Consider the following 27,402-nt stretch of genomic DNA (forward strand, 5'->3'; position numbering starts at 1 on the left):
GTTGCTTGTATCTTACATCACCTACAAATGCCATTTTCAAACTGTCCTGTAGCTGCGTTTTCTGCCAGAACTGACGGGAATTTGGCGCACTCACTCAGGAGACTTTAAATAATACACTACTGGCCATTAAAATTGCTACACCACGACGATGACGGGCTACAGACGCGACATTTAACCGACAGGAAGAAGATGCTGTGATATGCAAATGATTAGCTTTTCAGAGCATTCGCACAAGGTTGGCGCCGGTGGCGACACCTACAACGTGCTTACATAAGGAAAGTTTTCAACCGATTTCTCATACACAAACAGCAGTTGACCGGCGTTGCCTGGTGAAACGTTGTTGTGATGCCTCGTGTAAGGAGGAGAAGAGCGTACCATCACGTTTCCGACTTTCGTAAAGGTCGGATTGTAGCCTATCGCGATTGCGGTTTATCGTATCGCGACATTGCTGCTCGCGTTGGTCGAGATCCAATGACTGTTAGCAGAATATGGAATCTGCGGGTTCAGGAGGTTAATACGGAACGCCGTGCTGGATCCCAACGGCCTCGTGTCACTAGCAGTCGAGATGACAGGCATCTTGTCCGCACGGCTGTAACGGATCGTGCAGCCACGTCTCGATCCCTGAGTCAACAGATTGGGACGTTTGCAAGACAACAACCATCTGCACGAACAGTTCGACGACGTTTGCTGCAGCATGGACTATCAGCTCGGAGACCATGGCAGCGGTTACACTTGACGGTGAATCACAGACAGGAGGGCCTGCGATGGTGTACTCAACGACGCACCTGGGTACACGAATGGAAAAACGTCATTTCTTCGGATGAATCCAAGTTCTGTTTACAGCATCATGATGGTCGCATCCGTGTTTGGCGACATCGCGGTGACGCACAGTGTAAGCGTATATTCGTCATCGCCATACTGGCGTATCACCCGGCGTGACGGTATGGGGTGCCATTGGTTACACGTCAGCTCTTATTCTCATTGACGGCAGTTTGAACAGTGGACGCTACATTTCAGATGTGTTACGACTCGTGGCCCTACCCTTCATTCGATCCTTACATTTCAGCAGGATAATTCACGACCGCATGTTGCAGGTCCTGTGCGGGTCTTTCTGGATACAGAAAATTTTCGACTGCTGCCCTGGTCAGCACATTCTCTAGATCTCTCACTAACTGAAAACGTCTGGTCAACGGTGGCCGAGCAACTGGCTCATCACAATACGCCAGTCACTACTCTCGATGAACTGTGGTATCGTGTTGAAGCTGCATAGGCAGCTGTACCTGTACACGCCACCCAAGTTCTGTTTGACTCATTGCCCAGGCGTATCAAGGCCGTTATTACGGCCAGAGGTGGTTGTTCTGGGTACTGATTTCTCAATATCTATGCACCCAAATTGCGTGAAATTGTAATCACATCTCAGTTCAAGTATAATATATTTGTCCAATGAATACCCGTATATGAGCTGCATTTCTTCTTGGTGTAGCAATTTTAATGGCGAGTAGTGTAACTTACATCACCTACACACGCTATTTTCAAACTGTCCTGCAGCTGCGCTATCTGTCAGAAGTGACGGGAACTAGGCGCTCTCTCTCAGGAGACTTCAAATAACACATACGTAACGTTTTTTTTGGCGCCATTGTTTTTGGAAAAGAAAAACAATGCGGTGCATTACTTTCTGGGCAACCCTCGTACAAAGCCTTCGAACGCCAAAATTCGTCTTGGAGCACCTGGGTACATTGTTCTCGTAACTATTAAAAAGGATTCATTGTTGTCGACCAGTGTTCAGTCTGGGAAAGAGGAGGGACTGTATGTGTAGTACGATGTATGGGGATTACGAGGTGAGCAGCAGAGAGGACCGGCCGGTGCTCGAAGCCAAGGCGGGGCGCGCGCCTGTTATCTTTAGCCGCGGCGCTGGGCGCAGCATCCCGCGGCGCTGGTGGCCGCCGCGGCTTCCCCAGGCGGCGGGCAGGCGGCCGCCGCCAGTCACCCGCCAGCAGTCAACAGCGGCCCGCGCGCAGCCATGGACGCCCCTCCGCTGCGCAAGCCCTCGCCGCGCCGCACGGCCGCGCGCTCCGCACTCGGGGTCGCCGTCGTCTTCGCCCTCGCCGTGCTCTGCTGCGCCCACCCCACCGCAGGTACCGCCGCCTTCCTCTTTCTTCACCCTAAAGCTCTTTGACAACTTCTCGCCCGGATAACGACCACACTGATTATCAGAATTCCGACTGTGCAGCAGAGTTGCGACGGGCGTATAGCGGGGAGCAGGGCACCGAACAACGCAGGCAAGAGTCGTATAATGGGGCACAGTAATCTGGGGCAGCTAGTCCTGCCCCTCGTAGTGCACACTGCAGGTGCTGGCCGTAGCCGCACAAACACGCTGGAGGCCGTGCATCAGCATGGAATGAGCCTCTTCCTGCAGTCGCGCTACGGCGCACAGAGTGGGGATGGGGAAAAACCGACCGGTTAAAACAGATAGCGGTATTCTAGTTCTGAATAGCTGATATTTTTCGGTATTTGTTTGGCCTCGTAGGTGACTTTTTTTTCGAATAACCGTGTAGGAAAACCGGAATATCAACTAGCCTCAGCAGCGTGCTACAATTCTTCATTTTCAATTAAACTTTTTTTAAAGAACGGCTAATTCTTATTCGTAAAATTTGCATTGCTTTAGAGTACTCCTTTATTATAGAAAATGGGAGTAGTGATGAGTGCTGTTTTAATCCAGTCAATCGGGGAATTTTTTTCAGTAGGGGTATCTTTGTACCACTTACAATTTTTGTTTCAAATGGCTTCTGCTCCGCCTACGTGTATTAATTTGTACGAAATATAACACTTTTATCTCTAGTCAGTATTTCGTTTGTCGTTCCACCCTCTTTCAAGCTCTCTGGCTTGTAATATTGCTTTAATTGCATTGGCTGCAAAGAGCGCTTCGGCGACAGTGATGTAAGTTGACCGATGCCAGAGATATAACAAAATGTTGATATATCAAAGCAAACCTGTTTGTTTTTACTTCTTAACAACGCCTGATTTCCTACTGGCATGATCGAAATTTACCCAGAGCATTAGATACACGAAAAAGTAGTATATTTTTAGACTAGTCTAAAATTACTGTGTAACTTTCTACCAGCACTAAAATGGTAATTTTAGTTCAATAGGGCATGGTTAATGCACATTTTGTCCGCCCCTGGTAGCTGAGTGATCAGCGCGTCTGACTGTCAGTTTTAAGCGCCCAGGTTCGATTCCCGCTGGGACTGGGTGTTGTGTTGTCCTAATCATCATCATTTCATCCCCATCGACGCGCAAGTCACCGAAGTGGCGTCAAATCGAAATATTTGCACCAAGCGAGCGGTCTACCCGAAGGGAGGCCCTCGTCACACGACATTTTTTATTTTAGTGCACATTTTCACTTTCACAAGGACTCAGTAACTGTAGATGTAAAATGTTTCAATGTCTATTATGCTCCCTTACTTATTTGGTGTCCAGTATTTTCAAAAGATGGGAATATGGCCACAAAGTTACCCCAATTGACCGCAACTATGCCGACAGAAACGAGCAACAAACACATACCGTAACAATTGGTACAGCACTGCTGAGAAACTGACGTTACCTGTGGCGTGGCCTATTAGATCGTACGCGTGTACAGGCAGACTGCAAGACTTGCCCCATATGGTCTATATAGTAGTTTCTCATTGGAAAAAAAAAAAGATTCAAATGGCTCTGAGCACTATGGGACTTAACATCTGAGGTCGTCAGTCCTCTAGAACTTAGAACTACTTAAACCTTACTAGCCTAAGAACAATACACACATCAATGCCCGAGGCAGCATTCAGCATTCGGACCTGCAACCGTAGCGGTCGCGCGGTTCCAGACTGTAGCGCCTCGAACCGCTCGGCCACTCTGGCCGGCTTCTCATTATCGTCGGCGGACGTCAGTTGTATTACGGAATGGCACCATCCGTAGTCTGCAAGTATTTTACGAAGTGCGATATCAATGATGTACTGCGAGTACAGTGTTCCATTTGCTTTTAAAGATTGAAAATGGGAGCAGCCACCACAAGCTTGCGACATAATATAAGGAGAAAACGCAAAACGTAACCATTCAATCATAGTTTACAATAAAAATAGAAAGCAGCTGATGTGCTGCATTTGCCCACATAACATGCCTGTATCTGTTTCTTGTCCTTGAAAACGGAGAAATTAACACGAAAAATATACTTAAACGTCAGTGTTCACCCTTTTCGCACTGACAATGCGTAACATTCAAATAGTGGTATTATCCCCGATCACAACATTATTTTTGAGAAATGTTTCAAAGAATTAGAATCAGTAGGAGAAACTGGTGATTTTTTGTAATATTCAATTCCATCTTTTCGAGAAAAGCAGCAAACGATGAACGGACTAAGTTTTTTTTATTTACCCATTTAATTTTCGTTTTGATTTTATGTATCCAGAAACTGGGGAGAAAAAATGTTCAATCTCTGTTTGATTTCTAAGATTATTACAGGAAATAAAAGGAATGAAAAGCAGAAAATCAGTTACTTCAGAAACGGTTATTTTGAGTGGTTTTGATAGTATGGTTAAACAGGCGTTGAAAAACACCCACATAACAAAAAATGGTTCTAATGGCTCTGAGCACTATGGGCTTAACATCTGAGGTCATCAGTCCCCTAGAACTTAGAGCTATTTAAACCTAACCAACCTAAGGACATCACACACATCCATGCCCGAGGCAGGATTCGAACCTGCGACCGTAGCGGTCACGCGGTGCCAGACTGAAGCGCCTAGAACCGCTCGGCCTCAAACGGCCGGTCCCATATAACAGAAAACCGTTTGTTTCACCGAAAATCGCCTCTCTAGCACAGAGCCCAAGTTCCGAATGTGCTAGCTGGAATAGGTGTTTCCAGTTTTAGGGATTTCATTCTTTCTTTTAGGGTGAAACGTCTTAGATTGCATGTGGTTTAGAGCTATGTTATTTTGACAGGGATTTAGGGAAAATTGGGATAAAATCGAACTTAAGGTGGTAATCCTATTTTCTTTTAGAGTGAAACGTCTTAGATTGTATGTGGTTTAGAGCTATGTTATTTTGACAGGGATTTACGGAAAATTGGGATAACATCGATCTTAAGGTGGTAATCCTATTATTTATAACAAAGGATTCCCTCGGACTCCTATTCAATGTAATCTGTCTAATTTTAGCTCTCTGTATTACTTATAATATTGCCGTTCTTAGAGCATCGTCAGAACTTACTCCATCGTCAGAACTTACTCGTATTAAACTTACAGTAGTCGCACGAAAAGTTGACCGATTACACCGGGACTTGTGAAGTGAAGATGTGCCGCTCGTGGTGTGGGGAGCCGAGAGGGAAAATGTTTTCGTGTTTGTCTTCCGGCTGTCCTCAAGTGGGACGGGATCTGGAGAAAGTCTGTGATAGACGCGTTTATCCATTTTTATTTTCTGGTGACAATCAACAACATGCAAAAAGCAGACTCCATTCACAGGAGACGTCAAGCTCTCATCAAGGCCAAGAAGTTTGGGGTTGAAGGTGAGGAAGAAATAAAAAAAATGCCATCTTAAATGTTTTGGATTTAAGTTACGAAGCCTGCAAGGTGGTCATTTAACTTTTACTAGCAGTTTCATCCTCAAATACTGAGGCAGAAAGATTATTCAGTGCTCACAACAAATGTAAAAACAGGCCAATTAAATAGAATTACAACGAAACCTTAACGGGTTCCTACATACAAAACTGCGAATTCTAGCAAACAACTGCTCAGTTTCAGAATCCAACAGTGCTAATCTAAAACATGTTCAGCTTCTAACCCCGTAAATCTATGTTTTGTACAATGTACTATATGTATTTTATGTTATTAAATATATGAAATAACATGTTGTTCTTTATTATAATTATACGCTCGAAATCCAAAACAAAAAAGAACTGAGTACACTGTACGTACAGAACACTATTGATGCATCACAACTACGGCTCTTTGTGGCGACCACCAACGTTCTTACAGACATTGCGACATTACTCGGATGTTTAACTTATCCGCTTCTGCTTGAGGAATTGGATTAGACTTGACGCAGTACAGTTGTAGGTAACAATTCGGAAGGAAACATAACGATGCATCTATTTATCACTTAAGCGCATTTGTAATCGTCTGGGACTAAATTAATTTTCCAAATTGGACAAGTTTCCGGATTACACAAAACTCACTGGGCTACGTAAATTTTGTCAGGTATCACGCACAAAAGTACAATAAAAATTTTTAATTATGCATATATTGTATTTACGTACCTTCACTCCAGCACAGTAGATGTTCATTTACTGTATATTGGACAACAGAATACTGGACTATTACACTAATTGTTAAAGAACACGGCATTTCTATATTTTTACTCGACCTTTAAATTCGGATATTATTGTATGTACGTACATATTATTCCCATGTTTCTTTGCTTTGCATTGCCACATATTAAGGAGGGAAACGTTTTTAAATTTTTAAATTTTTTATGGGCAATTTTGTGCTTCATCAATAGTTCCAACAATTTGGGAGAATTTGTGTGTGCTGAAAATTGCATAACATCGTTTATGCATGCAATGGCTTCTTAAGGAGTATGTTACTCCCCTTCTTCTTCCTTTGTTTCTTCTTCATCATCTGTGTTCCGGATTTCTATTAAATCTGTTGCTGAAGTGAAAGTGGAGTGAACTGACAGAAAGTTATCACATCGAATGTAATCATGTGCGCTACATGAAATGTTTCGCATTTTCATTAATTAGAGCTACTGCTGCTGCATTTTCTTGAACTTCCATGGCCACAGAAATGCCTTGTTCTTGAACCTCAAACCTCGCATTCTTGAAGCTTTGTTGTTTCGAGTTTTATTTCCTTTACTGCCAAGCCAATCCAATTTACTGCACCCAGGACAGAAACTGATCGTGCTAGAGCAAACGCGCTTTCGGCTTCTTCAACATTAAGAATAAGAGATTGCATCAGTAATCGCCTATAATGACACCTGAATGTGTAAATAATCCCCTGGTCCATGGGTTGTGTGAGGCTGGTTGACCCTGTAGGAAACCAAGCCAATTTCACGTTTTATATCATTACTTTCGGGTGGCAGATTGCGTTGTCTAGGAAAAGGAGAACTTGACGGTTTCCATTTTTTCATTTTGGCACTAAAAGAGCCCAGCGATTCTTCCGTAACACCGCTCACCATCCACGTCTTTTTATTGCTTCGCCATGTGGCTGGAGGTTTGCTGAAGTCTATGTTTTTGAAATAACGCGATTTTGCCGCCTTTCCAATCACCAGTGGCTTTTCCATTTCACCTTACGTATTTCCACACAGCAGTACATTGAGTCTTAGTACATTGAGTCTTTCCTTGGACTCTTTTTCCACCTGTGCACTTTTCACCTCGGAATTTCTAGCGATTTTGAAGGCAGCGCGCGATAAAACAGTCCCGTTTCATCGACACTGAACACGTCTTTCGGGTAATAATTCACAATTAAGTTGGAAAACGTTGTCTTCCATTCTGTTGCTACACTTTCCTGCACATCCTTAGCTTCTCCACACTTCTTTCCACACAATGTTGTGCCTAGCTTTGAAACTGTCACCATCCTGTGGGTGCCTTAAACTCCGTAATTCCAAGCTCCTTAGCAGCTCTCAGAGCCTTAGTCCTGCAATATTGATCCAGATAAAGATAAGTTTTTTGCTCGCACACTTGCGAACCATTCCCACACTATTTCGTTAATTTCTTCATTTCCTGTCTTCTTTTCATCTGCCCGTTCCCTTTCATTCATTGGTCCCGAATCTTATCCTTGTTTCTTAAAGTCTCATAAATTTGTGTTTTACTGCATTTGAAACGCAACACAATTTCGCACACGGAGAGATTGCCGTTCTCACTCACCTCGATTACACTAAACTTTTCGTTGAATGTTAACGACACATACAGTTTGTTCGACATCATGTTATTCTATCTCTTAATGAGCCAACTGAAACTGGCAGAAAATAATGACCATTGTTTAACGGAACAATATCCAACTCTTTTACTGCGCACATTGCAGCAGAGTGTTGGTAGATGCTCAACAATGTTCCTGTATGCGTAGGCGTGCATCAATAATGAGTAAAACGAGGAAGCCGACAAACAGAGCGCTGACGAACGAACCGTTTCCTGTGATGTATTGTATTGTATGGAACTGGGGACCTAGAAACGACGGAATGGCTTCGTCCCCGCCGTAGCCCTCGGTGGTTCACAACCCCACAACAGGCTACAGCAGTCCACACCGAACCCAGGGTTATTGTGCGGTTCGGCCCCCAGTGGAACCCACCCCTTCCCGCACGGCTAACCGGGCAGGCTTTGATGCACTGTACCGACACAGCGCGTAACTTGTTCGTTGTTACACAGAGCGGCGCGGTTTTAGGTCCACACCAGCAATGCCGCGCTTCGTTGGACATCTTTTTCTTGGTTTTGCGCCGCTGGACATCTTTTTCTTGGTTTTGCGCCGCTTAACAGAGGTGTTAAGAGTAACGTCCTTCTAGAGTCGTGGATAAATATTGAACTGTAATGCAGTAGTACAGTATAAGCTCTTTTCCACATTATACAATGAATTATGAAGTAGTTCCACTTTATATAAAAAATCAGCATATAAAAGTGCACTGAATGCATCGGGACTGAAATAGTTGTACGGTTTGGGCAGATTTCTGAATTATACACGTGCCTATTTGAGCAAGTTCTACTGTATTAACATTTAACCGAGCAAATTGTACGTGCAGAACACTACTGATGCAACAACAACGTCTCTATGTGGTGACCACCAACGTTGTTACAGACATAGCACCTACGAAACAGGTTCAGGTACACACTCTCTCTCGCACCTGGTGTCCAGCAGATCTTCATCGGTCTCTACAGGGGTCTCATACGACCCCACAAGAAGTAGTGTCTACTCTGTTGCCTACCAGGACCAGAAATCCTGAGAATTTTTTCTTTCCGTCAGCAAACGTGGACGCGTTACACATCCGAACTGATCTCATCGCAGAACGGAAAAGTACGTTTACGGACATGGGTTCCTATTCGATATATTGTGTACACACACACTTCTCTGTACAAGTCCTAGAAGATTGTGACGGGAATTTTCGAACACCTTGTATAAACTAGTTCGATTGTTTTACACATCAGCAAGCATGATTCTTGGGTGTGGAAGACACCAAAGCAGTCTTCTCAGTATAGAGCAACACCACATTTTGTACACTGCCATATACTTCGTTCTCTTCTGCGAATACACCTCGTCATTTGATGCGATTGGGTTAATTATAGTCTGTATAAAGCCAGACGTCATGCTGAATATACATTTGGATTATTATCCAAAAGGATTGTATTTTTCACCAACTCTTCAATGTCTCCTTCGTGTTAAGAGACGGCATCTTGCAGCCTTCTCCACAAGTTTTTCGCGTTTGTGGCAGAGTAAAAGCTGAAGATACAGTGCAGCGCGATGGTTTTGAAGATATGGAAACTGTGTAGGTTAAGTCAGATGGTCACATGCTGTGGAAACTATTCGAAATGGTCTATCAGAATACTTCGTCAGTAGTACTGGAGAACGGGAATGTCTGTGTTCTCTAGTTTAACGGCCAAAATTGTAATTGTTGTCATCACTTAGCACGGAAAGAACTGCAGTGGAATGTACGGGTTATTGATGTATAAATACCTTGTTAAAGATTAATTAACATTATTTCAAGTGCATACCTATCCCTTTTTCCATTTGGGGTCAAGACGTTAAAAATTAGTCATATTTATAATCTCTACATTTCATTATAAATTTTAGATTTTTTTAAAATTAGTTTGCATAGTCAGATATGGAACAGTGTAATTGTTGCGACCATACCACTTTATGGCACCTGTGAACTTCCGCAGTGTTTCCTCCAACGTCAGACACATACAGAACACCTTCACTACACTCTACAACTGTCGTTCCCAACCTATGGATAATTACCGATTGGGGTGAAATGAGATTTTCTGAGGGGTAAAACAAAAGTTTTCTTTTGTGTTTTAACCACGAAACTAAATTATTTTTAAGAGATCATTGCTATTATCACTATTTTGTAAGAATTTAATACTGATAACTTAAATAACCCCCCCCCCCCCATGAACCATGGACCTTGCCGTTGGTGGGGAGGCTTGCGTGCCTCAGCGATACAGATAGCCGTACCGTAGGTGCAACCACAACGGAGGGGTATCTGTTGAGAGGCCAGACAAACGTGTGGTTCCTGAAGAGGGCCAGCAGCCTTTTCAGTAGTTGCAGGCGCAACTTTTTTTTTCAAATACTAGCATTAACGCGTGACATAGTGTGGTAGAAGTAACAGCTTGTAAAACGAATCTATAAACGAAACAGTCAGAAAGCATTGGCAGACTGTAATCTTCCAATTTCTGGCAGTTCGGATGTAAAGATGTAAGGAATCCAGCAATCAAGCAAGAATAGTGTACGCATTTTTACTTGGTTTCTAACTTGGCTGTGCAGGGTGTGGGTACAGCAAGTGATGCTATGGAGTGGGGTGATGCAGAGGAAGAAAATTTTGTAACAAATGTGTACCTCCACTGTGAATAGTGAGCTTGGTTTTCTATGAATAGGTTGTATGTAGCATATGCGATGCGTTGAAAATTGCTGTATCGTTCAATAAAATCATAAGGGTTGTTATAAATAAGAAGTACCAAAAGTCTGATTGACTCTTTAGTTCGTGGTTTAATAAAACATCTACAAAAACTAAATATCATTTATACTTCGTAATAATAGACGGAAAGTCCTCGAGGGAAACAGAAATAATATCTGACGTTCCTGACGGAAGTTTTATAAGCCCTCTATTATTTATGATCTATCTAAACGATTTAGGAGACAATCTGAGCAGTACTCTTAGATTGTTTGCAGATGATGCTGTCATTTACCGTCATTTAAAGTCATAAGATCGTCAAATCGAGTTGCAAAATGATCTAGACGAGATATCTGTATGGTGCAAAATGTGGCAGTTGACTCTAAATGACGAAAAATGTGAAGTCATCCACTTGAGGACCAAAAGGAATCCGCCAAATTTCAGTTACACGATAAATCACACAAATACAAAGGGTGTAAACTCAACTAAAAGCGTAGAGATTACAATTACGAATATCTGAAATTGTAACGATCACGTAGATAATGCTGTGAGGAAAGCAAACTAAATACTGTTATATATTGGCAGATCACTTGTAAAATTGTAACAGGTCTAGTAAAAAGACAGCTTACACTACGCTTGTCCGCCATCATCTAGAGTGTTGTTTTACGGTGTGGGATCCGCTTCAGATAGGATTGACGGAGGACAGAAAAAGTTCAAAGTAGGGCAGCTCGTTTTCTATTCTCGCGAAATAGGGGAGAGAGTGTCACGGATATGACACACGAATTAGAGTGGCAGTCATTACAAAGGCGTTTTTCCCTGTGCCAAGACCTCATGAAATTTCAGTCACCAGTTTCCTCCTCAGAGAGTGAAAATATTTTTTTGGCGCCCACTAGATAGGGAGAAATGATCATCATAAGAAAGGAAGTGAAATCAGAGCTCGCACGAAAAGATTTTAGTGTTCGTTTTTCCTGCGCTCTGTTCGAGAGTGAACGGTAGAGAACTAGGTTAAAGGTAACTCGATGAACAGCCTGCCAAGCACTTAATTGTGAATTGCAGAATAATCATCCAGATGTAAATGTAGACTGGAAAACAGGAATGTTAAGAGAAAACTGATTTTCATTCTAAATTTTAGTTAAGCGCTAATGATGATCGGCACTAGCTAAAATTTGCTGCACTCAGGGGCGGTGGTATCAGAAAGTTTGCTAACCACTGTCCGACAATAACGATACCAGCGGTCAGTTGGCACAAAACAATACAGCGGCGTACTGCACAAAGCGCGCTTACTACTGTGGAGCAAGCGCCTAACCGCCTGCCTTCTGAAGGCGAGGAGCGGCGATTCACTTGACGAGCTGCACGGCGTATTCACTGAGCCGAAGCTCAGCGCCACTCGTGTGAAAGGATGCATCTGTATACACGGCCTCCTATGTGGAAAGGCGCTTTGTTCATCGTATCATTTTGCTGAGTAGCGAGAAACATTGCTGGGTACTGACCTGTTCGTAATGAACCTCATTAAAAACTGCTTTTGTTTTTCATATCTGCATGGCCCTAAATACTAGCTGGAGAACCGTTTTTACTGATCTCTCTTCTAAATACATCTCTATGATAACTGCTTAAATTTATCCACCCAGTTTTGACCAACGAACCTGCAACAGAGTAATTTTCCCAGGTATTTGGCACCCGGTGATTCCTACGAAAGTATTTGTATAGCTACAGAATGAGTGAGAGAACAGTTTCGCGAATTATGTAATGTATTAAATATAGAAACAGTCGCTTTACCTTCCGTAACCGAATCGAGAAACGTAAAGAGGAACTTCTACCGGCTTCGAAATTACTTGTAATTTTCTACGTGGTTGTGATGCAATAAATGGCAAACGCATTGAACCATTGAAGTTCGGCTCTTCTTTTTATAATTACAAGAATTATTTTTCCGTCGAGTTTACGGCGACAATCGGGCCGAACTATAAATTTACTACAACTGATGTATATGCTTGGAACAACTGAATTACATGTGCCAGAGTAAATATACCGCCAAGGAGAAATAAGGCTGATTTTCTAGTGAGAGATGAAGCATTTCCATTGTTTGACAATTTAATGCGAAATTCATTAGTATATCCATTGTGAATAATTTAATGCATCTCACGTCAAAGATAGCGATGTTGCAAAGTTTGAAATGTAGCATCTTCTCCCTCTTATACTTACGTTTAATGTTTGTTTTCTGTGAAACCAAGTGTACCTAAGTATTATGAGTGTGTACGTGTGTGTGTGTGTGTGTGTGTGTGTGTGTGTGTGTGTGTGTGTGTGTGTTGTGTGTGTAACCTGGCGGAAATGTACGTTATTGGAGGAATGAATTTGACATGGATGCTAGTGCAATCTCCACGACCTTGGCGTCTAGTTGCAAATGGTCCAGACAACAGTGTTGCTGTAAAGAGGGCTTCACTTCGGCAGTGCTGGAACGGCGTTGCGACACGTACAATGGATTTTATTTTTTATTTTTAAATCGAAGCGAAACTATAATTTGCCACTGCGCTGGCAACCGTGAACGTGACGATGAGTGACCAAGAGAAGTTCACCGAGCAGCTACAGTGCAACTGTGCGAACGCTGCTGCTGGCAGCAGTTGAAAATATGACGTCATAGTCACGAAGAGTAGTCAGAGTGCTCAACGTCACGCCCGAACTGTTCGCCATTGCCAAACTGCCACAACAAACGATCAGTTCACTTCCAATTCCTTGTCTGGCTTTTTATTTTCATGTTGTGTTTGTAACCTGAATCGTGGGTCCGACCCTTTTATTTCACATTTCATCACACATGAGGAAAACACACAAAACGACGGCAACGAAATTATGCACATTTCGTACACACTACTAACCAAACGTAATTGGACTCTTCTGCTCAAGACACGATTCGGCTTCACGTATTCAATTATTATCATCACAGAGATCGGCTTACAGTAGGTAAACTCTATATGACATGGCGTGAAACCGAACTTCGTGAAGGCAGAAAATATCGTTGCAACTAGATCTCTTGTTGTTGTTGTTGTTGTAGTTGTGGTCTTCAGTCCTGAGACTGGTTTGATGCAGCTCTCCACGCTACTCTATCCTGTGCAAGCTGCTTCATCTCCCGGTACCTACTGCAACCTACATCCTTCTGAATCTGCTTAGTGTATTCATCTCTTGGTCTTCCTCTACGATTTTTACCCTCCATGCTGCCCTCCAGCACTAAATTGGTGATCCCTTGATGCCTCGGAACATGTCCTACCAACCGATCCATTCTTCTAGTCAAGTTGTGTCACAAACTCCTCTTCTCCCCAGTTGTATTCAATACCTCCTCATTACTTATGTGATCTACCCATCTAATCTTCAGCATTCTTCTATAGCACCACATTTCTAAAGCTTCTATTCTCTTCTTGTCCAAACTATTTATCGTCCATGTTTCACTTCCATACATGGCTACACTCCATACAAACTCTTTCAGAAACGACTTCCTGACAAATCTATACTGGATGTTAACAAATTTCTCTTCTTCAGAAACGGTTTCCTTGCCATTGCTAGTCTACGTTCTATATCCTCTCTACTTCGACCGTCATCAGTTATTTTGCTCCCCAAATAGCAAAACTCCTTTACTACTTTAAGTGTCTCATTTCCTAATCTAATTCCCTCAGCATCAGCTGACTTAATTCGACTACATTCCATTATTCTAGTTTTGCTTTTGTTGATGTTCATCTTATATCCTCCTTTCAAGACCCCATCCATTCCGTGCAACTGCTCTTCTAAGTCCTTTGCTGTCTCTGAGAGAATTACAATGTCATCGGCAAACCTCAAAGATCTATAGATGCACAAATATAAAATGTGTTATTAAAGACGTCCGTAGCTCTTTGGTGAAGGTACAGTTTGAACTGCATAACATTGGGGGCCCTAATCCTGTCGGATGTAAATATTTTTTTATGTTTAGTGTATTGTCGCATCATTTTCAGCTTCGTATTAACTTTTTCATTTGCTCTTATTATTCTTCCTATCATTATTTTTTCGTTCGGAATCTGTCTGTGACGCCTATAACATGTAAATAAGTTACAACCAGGACTGTTTATCGCTGGGTATCGCGTCAGCTCGCTTAGCAAAAGCGAGATTTTACAATTCGCTTTTGACGCTGAAACCGAATTTTTTTCTGTCTCGAGTTTCCAGGTACTGGTTCAGCTTCAATCTCCGCGAACAAAGCGAGCGTGATATACAGTTCCACTGCAGGTTGCTGAGCGCCGTTTACCCAGATACATTGCACATCAGGAGATTGTGGTTAGGTTGCGTGTCGCAGTTCATTCATTGGTCATTTAAAATCAGCTATGGCCAGAGCATCTCGCGTTCCCGCCATACCTGGCGGCAGCAGCCTCTATCATCACTCCGCATTACGTGAGCAGCACCAGTTGAGAAGTGATCCGCCGTGTTTGTATGTCGCCGTACTCCAGGTAGCAATACTGCAGCGCCAACTGACAGACGTTAAGTATCAAGTAATTTTAAAAGGGCTATAGGGAAAAAAGTGACAGACGGTAGCACATGTTTTTATTTTAAATTTTGTGTTTTTTATTGTTATTGTTACAAGAATTCTGTTTTAAAAACCTGAATCTTGGAAAGTATTTAGAAAAAAAGGCTTCTTGTTGTAAGTTTAATTACAGGTTTTCAAAAATTGAAACTTGTGATTTTTATGGCTGCGAGCGGGAGGAGGGGAACGAGTGGGGTATTGTTTGGTTGAAGAAGTGAGTTCCGGCACCTAAAATTTTAGTAATTAGACAACGTCTGTAACAGATTATGAGACTGTCTAGAAAACTAGTCAATGATACAAAAATTATATCATTGAAAAATGGACTGATTGCATATAATGCATACTACCAAAGAAAAATCTCACCTGGTAACCTATAGAAACTTAATAAATGTTAACCATGACGCTCTTCAAAAGGGTTGCTCAGACATCCCTTTAGACGGAAAAATTCGGCAGTTATGTCGCAAAATTATTGCTCTGTATGATAAACATGCTCCTCAACGCACTGTCAAGGTAAAGACAGCTCCCGCTCCGTGGCTCACCACTGCATTACCCCAGTTAATGAATAAACGTGATGCTGCACATAGGGCTTTCAAGCGTAACCCAACTCCCGAGGCGTACGAAGCTTATAGGAAACTCCGAAACAGAACCAAGCAAAGCGTGAGGAATGCCAAAATCAGAACATGCCCGCTCTGTCGTATGTGGCATATCAAAACCTGCTGCACTGTGGAAAAAGCTGCGCAGTTTCGGTATAGGGAAGCGAAGATCTGACGCTGTTTATCAAGCGTCTGCAGAAGAATTAAACGATTTCTTCTCAACAGCTGTAAACTGCCACGCAGCGACAAATTACCATCCCCAAGATATCAATCTCTCGAGAGACAAGTTTTTCCTAAAACATGTGACTACCGGCACAGTACACAAGGCAATTATGAGAATCTCTTCCGAGGCAGTAGGAAATGATGGAGTGAGCATTGGCATGATTAAGAACATCGTAGACACTATTATTCCAGTTATCACAGACATCTTCAACCTGTCTCTTGTCAATAGTACATATCCTACTGAGTGGAAGCAAAGTTTAATTCAACCTATACCCAAGACTGACAACCCTAAGTCGCCAGGTGACTACAGGCCGATCAGCATACTGCCTGCAATATCTAAAGCCCTAGAATATATCGTCCATGAACAGCTGACGGATTACCTCAAAACTCATAACATCCATGACGAATATCAGTCATTCTTTCGAAAGCGCCATAGTACAGCAACTGCATTAGTCAAAGTAACTGATGACATTAAACATGCTATGGACAGACGTGAAGCTACTATCCTAACACTGCTTGACTTTAGCAAGGCTTTTGACACAGTTGACTTCGATATTTACTAATTAAAATGGAACAGCTGAATTTCTCAAACAGCGCAATACACTGGTTCGACAGCTACCTCAAAAACAGAAGTCAACAAGTCATTTGTGGGTCGGAAAAATCATCATGGAAAAACGTGCGCTCTGGAGTTCCCCAAGGCTCCGTCCTTGGTCCACTACTCTTCTCACTGTACATTAATGATATTTCTTCAGTGATTCACTCCTGCAACTACCATCTATATGCCGACGACATCCAACTGTACATAAGTGCAAGCCCCAAAAACATTGCTGACGCAGTAGCGAGTATGAACGCAGATCTTTGCTCTGTTTCTCGATGGCACAGAACCTAGGTCTGAAACTAAACCCCAAGAAATCCCAGGTCATACTTATATCTCATCCAAAGTTAATCAGCCGGTATTTTCGCGAAACAGTCCCTCAAATACTCCTCAATGGTACCCAACTACCATACCAAAAAACAGTAAAAGACCTTGGAATAATCTTGGATGAACACCTGTACTGGGAAGAACAAACAGTCACAGCTTGCCGGAAATCGCTCTCCTCCCTACGTGCAATTCAAAAATTTAGAAAATTATTTCCAACCCATGTTAAACAAAAATTAGTCCAAACACTAGTCTTGCCTAATCTTTACTACTGTGATGTAGTTCAACACGGCACAAATAGTGAAAATTCTAGATTCCTCGAGCTAGTAATGAATGCTTGCGTTAGATACGTGTGCAATATTCGGTTGTATGATCATATCAGTCCTTCATACTCCCAGCTAGGTTGGATACGCCCACATAAGGCACGCGATCTCCACACGATGTGCTTACTTCATCGATTTCTTAGCCACTGGTGCCCCCAATACTTATCTTCTCACATTAAACACCTATCATCATTCCACAATCGCAATACCAGATCGGATACGTCTAGCATCTTGGCTGTACCTTTACATAACACAAAATCTTTCTCCGTGTCATTCTCCATCTCAGCCATACGACTATGGAACGCGCTCCCCTGTGATCTGCGTCTTATCCAGAACTACTCAACATTCAAGAGGGAACTCAAAACTTACATATTAGGGACGGTATAGGCACCATTGTTGTGCCCGTCTCATCTCTTTCTTTCTTCTCTCCATCACAGCTTCGAATTTTTTCATTCTATTTCTCTTCCTCTAAGCTGTCTACCTCTTATATGTCTCTTTTACCCCATTCTATCGTCTTATGTCTCTGCTCGATGAGAATAACTCACAAGCTCCAAGAACACGACGAGAAAATTCCCAACTAACAATAGGACTGACATTCACAAAAGAAAAGTATGTTTACTTTCATATACATAGTCATTACTACTATTATTATTATTATTATTATCATTATTATTCTTGATTGTTATAATTATTTTTTTATTGTTATAGGTATCATTGTACTACTGTTATAATCTCTATTTTTTTTTCTTTAACATCAATACTGCATAATACGTTATATGTCCTTAATGTTCTGTAGAAACTGTAACTCGTTCAACCTGAGTATGCCTGGTTAGGTGTAAGAGAGGGCCTGAAGGCCCTAATCTTGCCAGGTAAAATAAATGCATAAATAAATAAATAAATATAATCTACATTAACCGCCAAATTAATGCGGACTTTCCCGCAGCGGAATGATTCTGTTGAGTATGGTTACAAAGTATTTAATAACCGATTGTCGCGAGACAGACGAACAGTTGAATGTGCTTTTAAATTGTAGGTTAAAATGTTGAGCGTATTCAGGGAACCTTTCTAAGTTAGAAATAGAGAGGGTATACAAGGTGATAAAGGCTGCATGTGAGAGGAAATTGGCTGATTTCGGAGGGCGACAGGGACATTCTGCAGCTTATTTAAAAAAAAAAATGAAAATAAAAGTAAAAGAGCAGACTGTGCTGGCGTACGCCTTCGCCAGCAAACCGGTCGGCACTAGGGAATATTATACAGCAGGCGCTGAACTAGGCGAGCCTGTGACAAGAGGAGACCAAGACACCATCCCAGGCTACGCGCCGATAATGCCCCCTGGGCAGCATGCATATAGGCTGCCGCCGACCGAGCTGTCTCAATCTCTGAACCTCACTACGTCGCATAGGGACTCAGTTCACATTACGTCGCACTCTGCTCTTGTCTTCCACAGTGACAGTCGTCGCCTGGCTGTGAAGGGACGTTAGTTATTGTGCACTACTGGCCATTAAAATTGCTACACCACGAAGATGACGTGCTACAGACGGGAAATTTAAGCGACAGGAAGGAGATGCTGTGAATTGCAAATGATTAGCTTTTCAGAGCATTCACACATGGTTGGCGCCGGTGGCGGCACCTACAACGTGCTGACATGAGGAAAGTTTCCAACCGATTTCTCATACACAAACAGCAGTTGACCGGCGTTGCCTGGTGAAACGTTGTTGTGATGCCTCGTGTAAGGAGGAGAAATGCGTACCATCACGTTACCGACTTTGATAAAGGTATTGTTGTAGCTTATCGCGATTGCGGTTTATCGCATCGGGACATTGCTCCTCGCGTTGGTCGAGATCCAATGACTGTTAGCAGAATATGGAATCGGTGGTTTCAGGAGGGTAATACGGAACGCCTGATGGATCCCAACGGCCTCGTATGACTAGCAGTCGAGATGACAAACATCCTGTCCGCATGGCTGTAACGCATCGTGCAGCCACGTCTCGATCCCTGAGTCAACAGATGGGGACGTTTGCAAGACAACAACCATTTGCACGAACAGTTTGACAACGTTTGCAGCAGCATGGACTATCAGCTCGGAGACCACGGCTCAGGTTACCCTTGACGCTGCATCACAGACAGGAGGGCCTGAGATGGTGTACTCAACAACGAATCTTTGTGTACGAACGGTAAAACGTCATTTTTTCGGATGAATCCTGGTTCTGTTTACGGCATCATGATTGTCGCATCCGTCTTTGGCGACATCGCGGTGAAGCACATTGGAAGTGTGTATTCGTCATCGCCATACTGTCGTATCGCCCGGCGTAGTGGTTACACGTCTCGGTCACCTATTGTTCGCATTCACGGCACTTTGAACAGTGGACGTTACGTTTCAGACGTGTTACGACCCGTGGCTCTACCCTTCATTCGATCCCTGCGAAACCCTACATTTCAGCAGGTTAATGCACGTGCGTACGTTGCAGGTCCTGTACGGGCCTTTCTGGATACAGAAAATTTTCAACAGCTGCCCTGGCAAGCACATTCTCCAGATCTCTCACCAACTGAAAATGTCTGGTCAATGGTGGCCGAGCAACTGGCTCGTCACAATACACCAGTCACTACTCTTGATGAACTGTGATATCGTGTTGAAGCTGCATGGGCAGCTGTACCTGTACACGCCATCCAAGCTCTGTTTGACTCAATGCCCAGGCGTACCAAGGCAGTTATAACGGCCAGAGGTGATTGTTCTGAGTACTGATTTCTCAGGACCTATGCGCCCAAATTGCGTGAAAATGTAATCACATGTCAGTTCTAGTATAATATATTTGTCCATGGAATACCCGTATATGATCTGCATTGCTTCTTCGTGTAGCAATTTTAATGGCCAGTAGTGTGTATAGTTGCTATATGGACACGGACAACATTCTAGAATTGGTACATGTTTTTAGATTTTTAGATTGCTGTTAATCACAGAACTTCAGACTGACAACACTGAAGTTAATGAAACTGGTTCCTGTAATAAAGATTTTTTTTTTTACCTCTTGTGCATTTTGTGTTGTTGTGAGAGGAAACCGGCCAACAGGCTATCTTTCCACCCTCTCCTCATCCAGCCAGAAACCACAAAAGATTACAAGAGGATGAAGCCACAAGACAGAGGAGGAGGAGATTAGTGTTTAACGTCCCGTCGACAACGAGATCATTAGAGATGGAGCATACTCTCGGATTAGGGAAGGAAATCGGCGGCGCCCTTTCAAAGGAACCATCCCGGCATTTGCCTGAAGTGATCTAGGGACATCAAGAAAAACCTAAGTCAGTACCCCCGGACGGGGTATTGAACCGTCGTCCTCCCGAATGCGAGTCCAGTGTGCTAGCCACTGCGGCACCTCGCTCGGTTACAACACAGCCAACTTAAGTTCAAGAGAGATACTAAGCATCCTTTTGCAGTAAGAAACAGCTTGAGACACTATTTCAGCAGCCTCGAAGGGGCGCCCGTCACGTGGCAGATTTTTTCTGGAAAGGCCAGTACTGATCATAAAATAATAATAATAACAATAATAATAACAATAACAATTGCATGTGACTCCATGGCCGAGCGCAAGTCATAATTTGACGCCACTTTGGCGACTTGCGTCTCCCTAAACTGTCTCTTGTCATCGAACCAGTTACAGAGGACTTACAGTTCAACGTGAAATGCGAACAACGTATCGTTCCCGCCCACTACTCATGTCGTCCAGAAAGGAAGGTTGTTTTGAAGGCAGACTTAAAATTTCCGTTGCTCTACGGAAAGTCGATCCCGTAACCTCTCTGTTTCCAGGGATGCTTTTCATCACTAGATCTCCAGGCCCGACATAAGCTAGTACTAAATTTATATAATGGGCTGGTAATAATCTAATTTTCTGTTAATTTATTTTTCCGATACTAAGTTTAATTTATTAAAACCAGTATTAAGTTGGAAAGATACACATACTAATCAACTTTCTGTTAATTTCTTTTTCCAGTACTACGTTTAACAAGGGCAGTAGCAATGGGGGGGGGGCTATGGTGGCTATAGCCCCCCCCCCATGGAATATCGTATTACACTGGACAAAATGACTTCAGAAATCAGCGGACATATTACTCCAATGGATTCAATCGTTTTTTTATAATTATGTAGGAATATAGGTTGAATGTATTTCAAACACATTTTAACAAAGGAATAAGAGCCGTAATAGCTTAATATTTAAACCAATAAATACCATTTAACTTAAAATGGACGTCTTATTGTTTATTAATACATATTTTTTACCCTAAACTCCAAAACAGTTACCAAAAACTACTTTAAGCAACACTACATGGCCGGCCGCGGTGGCCGAGCGGTTCAGTCCGGAACAGCGCGACTGCTACGGTCGCAGGTTCGAATTCTGCCTCGGGCGTGGATGTGTGTGATGTCTTTAGGATAGTTAGGTTTAAGTAGTTCTAAGTTCTAGGGGACTGATGACCTCAGACGTTAAGTCCCATAGTGCTCAGAGCCATTTTTGAACCAACAACAAATTCTACCAATTTGTCGGTGGAGGACCCCAACTCTCCTTTTGTTAAGCGATATTCCATTCTCCCAAACCCCCTCCCCTCATTTGCCGCCCCCCCCCCCCTCCCGTCCTTAACCGACTTCTAGAATCGCCCCTGACGTTAATATATTGTAGTCAGTATTAAGTTGGAAAGAAGCACATATAAGTGAAATAATCAGGGATTATATACAGTTCGAGTAGTTTATTTCATGAGCTATCCTTTCACGTATTCCATCTTAGGCTGTGGTCACAGTGGCACAGATATCAGTGGATTCCGCCGACATCGGCCGATCGTTTAAAATCACTACGCCACTACAGATGCGGTCACAACGGAGCCGACCTCATCGTCCGAACGTACACATTTCGGACGACAACAGGTGAAATTAAAATTAGTTTGTTTTTTTTCGGTCATAAATGCTGTCACGACACGAAACATGAACTTTGAGAAACTGATAAGTTTAGTTAAAGGTGGAGTTTGCGCATCCTCAGCATAAAAAATGTCATAGTTGGGATACGGGCGGAATCTATGAAATCGCAGGTTTATTGGAAACCTCAAGTGGGCAAAATCAGAAGTTTTAGGTGTGGATTATAACCTGGAAAAATAATTTTCTAGTGTGACGAGGATGGCTTATCTTTTGCTTAAAGTTACTGTAGTGGATCTCTTCGGGTTGTGGTAGGTGGACATTACTGCAAACTGGCGTCGTTATTATGGCAATAGAGTGGTGATTCTGTTACATGAAGTGGTTTTCAAATGTGGTGTACCTATATGTTTCCACTTTCACTGGTTTAGGTGTGCAGAGTATCTTACACTAAATTTCATGTTTGTCTTTCACACGTAAACGGGAGGACTGACATTGAAGGTTGACTGACGTTAAATAAATTAATCAAAACAGATTTCAAGTCAGTCACTAATTACAGAGGTGTGATTCGAAGTCTGTTAAAAAATCCGACTCTTACATTAAAGATGCAGTTCTGGTTCAAGTAAAACTAGAAATGACACTTTGATATTTCACATCTGTCGACTACTCTTCCTAATAATTAGGCCTATATCACGTTCTGAAAAGTACAATTTCAAAGTTTTTGTGTGATTTGTTGGATGTTATTCACGGTGTTACCTACCGAGGCCTCATTGCTTCCACACCATGACGCGTCTCCGCTGTTATGCATGCCATGGGTGGATATATTACCTATTATGTAGATGGTTACAGTAGGTACTGGGAGATGGAGAACCTTGCACAGGATAGAGTAGCATGGAGAGTTAGCCGGCCGGTGTGCCCGTGCGGTTCTAGGCGCTACAGTCTGGAAATACGCGTGAAATACGCGTGAAATACTAAATGTCTTCTTCCAAAGCTGTTTCACAGAGGAAGATTGCACTGTAGTTCCTTCTCTAGATTGTCGCACAGATGACAAAAATGTAGATATCGAAATAGACGACAGAGGGATAGAGAAACAATTAAAATCGCTCAAAAGAGGAGAGGCCGCTGGACCTGATGGGATATCAGTTCGATTTTACACAGAGTACGCGAAAGAACTTGCCCCCCTTCTTGCAGCGGTGTACCGTAGGTCTCTAGAAGAGCGTAGCGTTCCAAAGGATTGGAAAAGGGCACAGGTCATCCCCGTTTTCAAGAAGGGACGTCGAACAGATGTGCAGAACTATAGACCTATATCTCTAACGTCGATCAGTTGTAGAATTTTGGAACACGTATTATGTTCGAGTATAATGACTTTTCTGGAGACTAGAAATCTACTCTGTAGGAATCAGCATGGGTTTCGAAAAAGACGGTCGTGTGAAACCCAGCTCGCGCTATTCGTCCACGAGACTCAGAGGGCCATAGAAACGGGTTCACAGGTAGATGCCGTGTATCTCGACTTTCGCAAGGCGTTCGATACAGTTCCCCACAGTCGTTTAATGAACAACGTAAGAGCATATGGACTATCAGACCAATTGTATGATTGGATGGAGGAGTTCCTAGATAACAGATCGCAGCATGTCATTCTCAATGGAGAGAAGTCTTCCGAAGTAAGAGTGATTTCAGGTGTGCCGCAGGGGAGCGTCGTAAGACCGTTGCTATTCACAATATACATAAATGACCTGGTGGATGACATCGGAAGTTCACTGAGGCTTTTTGCGGATGATGCTGTGGTGTATTGAGAGGTTGTACCAGTGGAAAATTGTACTGAAATACAGGAGGATCTGCAGCGAATTGACACATGGTGCAGGGAATGGCAATTGAATCTCAATGTAGACAAGTGTAATGTGTTGCGAATACATAGAAAGATAGATCCCTTATCATTTAGCTACAAAATAGCTGGTCAGCAACTGGAAGCAGTTAATTCTGGGATTAGGCATTAGGAGTGATTGAAAATGGAATGATCATATAAAGTTGATCATCGGTAAAGCAGATGCCAGACTGAGATTCATTGGAAGAATCCTAAGGAAATGCAATCCGAAAACAAAGGAAGTAGGTTACAGTACGCTTGTTCGCCCACTGCTTGAATACTGCTCAACAGTGTGGGATCCGTACCAGATAGGGTTGATAGAAGAGATAGAGAAGAACCAACGGAGAGCAGCGCGCTGCGTTACAGGATCATTTAGTAACGGAGATGATAGATAAACTCCAGTGGAAGACTCTGCAGGAGAGACGCCCAGTAGCTCCGTACTGGCTTTTGTTAAAGTTTCGAGAACATACCTTCACCGAAGAGTCAAGCAGTATATTGCTCCCTCCTACGTATATCTCGCGAAGAGACCTTGAGGATAAAATCAGAGAGATTAGAGCCCACAAACAATCATACCGTCAATCCTTCTTTCCACGAACAATAAGAGACTGGAATAGAAGGGAGAACCGATAGAGGTACTCAGGGTACCCTCCGCCACACACCGTCAGGTGGCTTGCGGAGTATGGATGTAGATGTAGATGTAGACCACTACGGTCGCGGGTTCGAATCCTGCCTTGGACATGGATGTGTGTTATGTCCTTAGGTTAGTTAGGTTTAAGTAGGTCTAAGTTCTAGGGGACTGCTGACCTCAGATGTTAAGTCCCATAGTGCTCAGAGCCATTTGAACCATTTGAACCATGGAGAGTTGCATCAAACCAATCTCTGGACTGAAGACCACAACAACATGTAGATTTTCACAATAGTCTTCCGCTTGATCAGTGTATGCTGCATGTTTTATACCATCGTCTGTACAAACTTAGATATGACTCACGCAAGTAGCGAAAGTTTAAGTTTTACGGGAAAATACATTATTAAAATGTTCCTTTTTAATAATAGTACTTTACGGCTGTGAATTCCATATCGACTGTGTAAAAGCAGCATGCATCTACATTGTCCTCTCTTCACTTTGTATTCGAACAAACCTTATCTGAAAAGTGGTGGGTAGCTCCCGCGATAGACATGGTATCGGTCAATCACATAGTTTTATACAAACACTTTCCACAGTGCAACATGACATTCGCTACAATTGTAATGGCTACTACAGTGCTACACATGCTGTTGTTATTGTTAGACCTGTGGCATTGACATTCACCCTGGTCAAAACACAAAGGAAAAATTTACTATTACTGTCTCATACCAATTCAGACCTAAGGGAAACGCTAGACAAACTATCTCCACGTACTTCTTCTGTTGTCCTCACGTCGCAAAGCACGGCCTATCTTGACAAGAAATAAAATATTGCCTTTGCACGATAGGTATGATAGGCGACCCAAAGTAATGAGAATTTTATTCTGTCCTCAGTCTCGGTTGAGGTATTACAAGTCACGCATATTACTCAGTTGACTTTCTCGCTTCGCTGACGCTGCTGCTAGAGGGCTCGAAATTGTAACGTCCAACAGGCGGTCGGTGCGTGAGGAACAGCGCGTTTTAATCGAATTTCTAACCGCAGGAAACGTTCGTCCACAAACGGAGCAACGTCTCCTTCAGCATGACAATGTCAGATTGTGTGCAATACGCCAACTTGGGCTCACTGTCACTGATCATCCTACATACAGTTCCGACTGGGGCATATTCATTTTTCAACTGTTGCAAAAACTTCACCTTCGAGGATTTCATTTCGATAGCGATGAAGTGGTGCAAGCAGAGGTGAGGTTATGAGTCCACCAACAAAGTCAAGCTTTCTACTGTGACGGTATCAACAAACTAGTCTCTCGTTGGCAGAAATGTGTTCGCCGCCAGGTTGACTATGTTGAGAAATTAATATGTAGAAATGAAGAATAAAGATGTAGAATGTTAACATAGATTGTTTTATTTAAAGAGATTTAAAAATTTTTGCACAAAAAAACTCGGAGGCGTTACTTTTCGTCGTACTGGGGTATACACCCACCTATGCCAGTTTTTGCTTTTGAGTATGAAACGCCTGTACCAGGTGTACCGGTATGAAATGAGCGTGTTTTTGTGAAAATGAAACACTAATTTTGAATTGAAAAGTAAAAATATTTTATTCAAAGTACTGACCATTGCTTTCTACACATTTTGACCACCTTTCTGGCAATTTGTGGACACCACGCCAATAGAAATGTTTTGCTTTGTGTGCAGGTGCATTGTCGTGTAAAAAAATTACTTTGCCATGTCTTCTGGCCCATTCTGGTCTTTTTTCGATCAATGCATAGTTCAAATTGATTATTTGTTGTCTGTAGCGATTAGAATTCACAGTTTCACCGGGTTTTAGAAGCTCATGACACACACCTTTCTGATCCCACCAAGCACGGAGTATTGTCTTCTTGCCGAATCGATCTGGTTTTGCAGTCGATGATGATGGTCGTCCCGGATTAACCCATGATTTTTCCCATTTAGAATTCTTAAAATAAATCCATTTTTCATCGCCAGTAACAATTCGATGCAAAATTGATTTTCTTTCATGTCTTTGAAGCAAAATTTGACAAAAGGTTTTTCGGTTTTCCATCTGTCTTTCATTCAATTCATGTGGCACCCATTTTCCACACTTTTAGATCTTTCCCATAGCTTTCAAACGGTCAGAAATTGTTTGTAGTGTAACATTTAGCGTTGCTGCCATTTGCTTCTGATTCATCTTCATGCAATATTGCTCTTGCAATGCGGCGTCTTCGAACTTTTTTGCTAGTCTTCCACGTTCTTCATTTCTTACATCAAAATCGTTATTTCTGAACCATTGAACCATCTTTTGCATGTTGCTTCCGATAGAACATGATCACCATATGCCTCAACAAGCATTCGATGCAACTCTGCAGCACTTTTTTTCAAATGAAAACAAAAAATTAATGCTTTCCGCAAATCATCACTTTCTGGTACAAAATTCGACATTGGTAACACGATGAAAATATATGATGTTGTTTGTTCCATGACTTGATGTACACTAAATATCTTTGACAGATGTCACACCAACCAAAATTTAAAAAAATTAAGGCTCGTTCACAACAAATGTTCCCTATCGACACATTAGTATCTTAACGCTCATTTCATACCGGTACACCTGGTATATAAAACGTAGTTATTCTAAGAGCGATGTAACTCTATATCTTCGACAATCTCGTCAAGTGATGGGACTGGATGGGGCGCGATATCTTAGGGTACAACGTCTCATCAAAAGAACGATCGTTGGAGACCAGTTGAGCGTGGTGGAAGACAAGGCTGGTAACATACGGGCTTGTCCCGAACATTAGTATAAACATGCTTTTGGAACTTT

At 42.6% G+C, this 27,402-nt stretch overlaps 1 protein-coding gene across 1 annotated transcript in view; it reads left to right on the forward strand.

The window, feature by feature from the left end:
- The first annotated feature begins 1,830 nt into the window (after positions 1-1,830).
- Positions 1,831-27,402, forward strand: part of LOC126338929 (putative carbonic anhydrase 3) — a 406,570-nt gene continuing 380,998 nt past the window's right edge. The window contains exon 1 of the mRNA XM_050001590.1: positions 1,831-2,135. Coding sequence (XP_049857547.1) covers positions 2,021-2,135 — 115 coding nt within the window. The 5' untranslated portion in view covers positions 1,831-2,020. The remainder of the gene's footprint in view (positions 2,136-27,402) is intronic.

The sequence above is a fragment of the Schistocerca gregaria genome, chromosome 1 (genome assembly GCF_023897955.1).
Source record: "Schistocerca gregaria isolate iqSchGreg1 chromosome 1, iqSchGreg1.2, whole genome shotgun sequence".
NCBI lineage: Eukaryota > Metazoa > Arthropoda > Insecta > Orthoptera > Acrididae > Schistocerca > Schistocerca gregaria.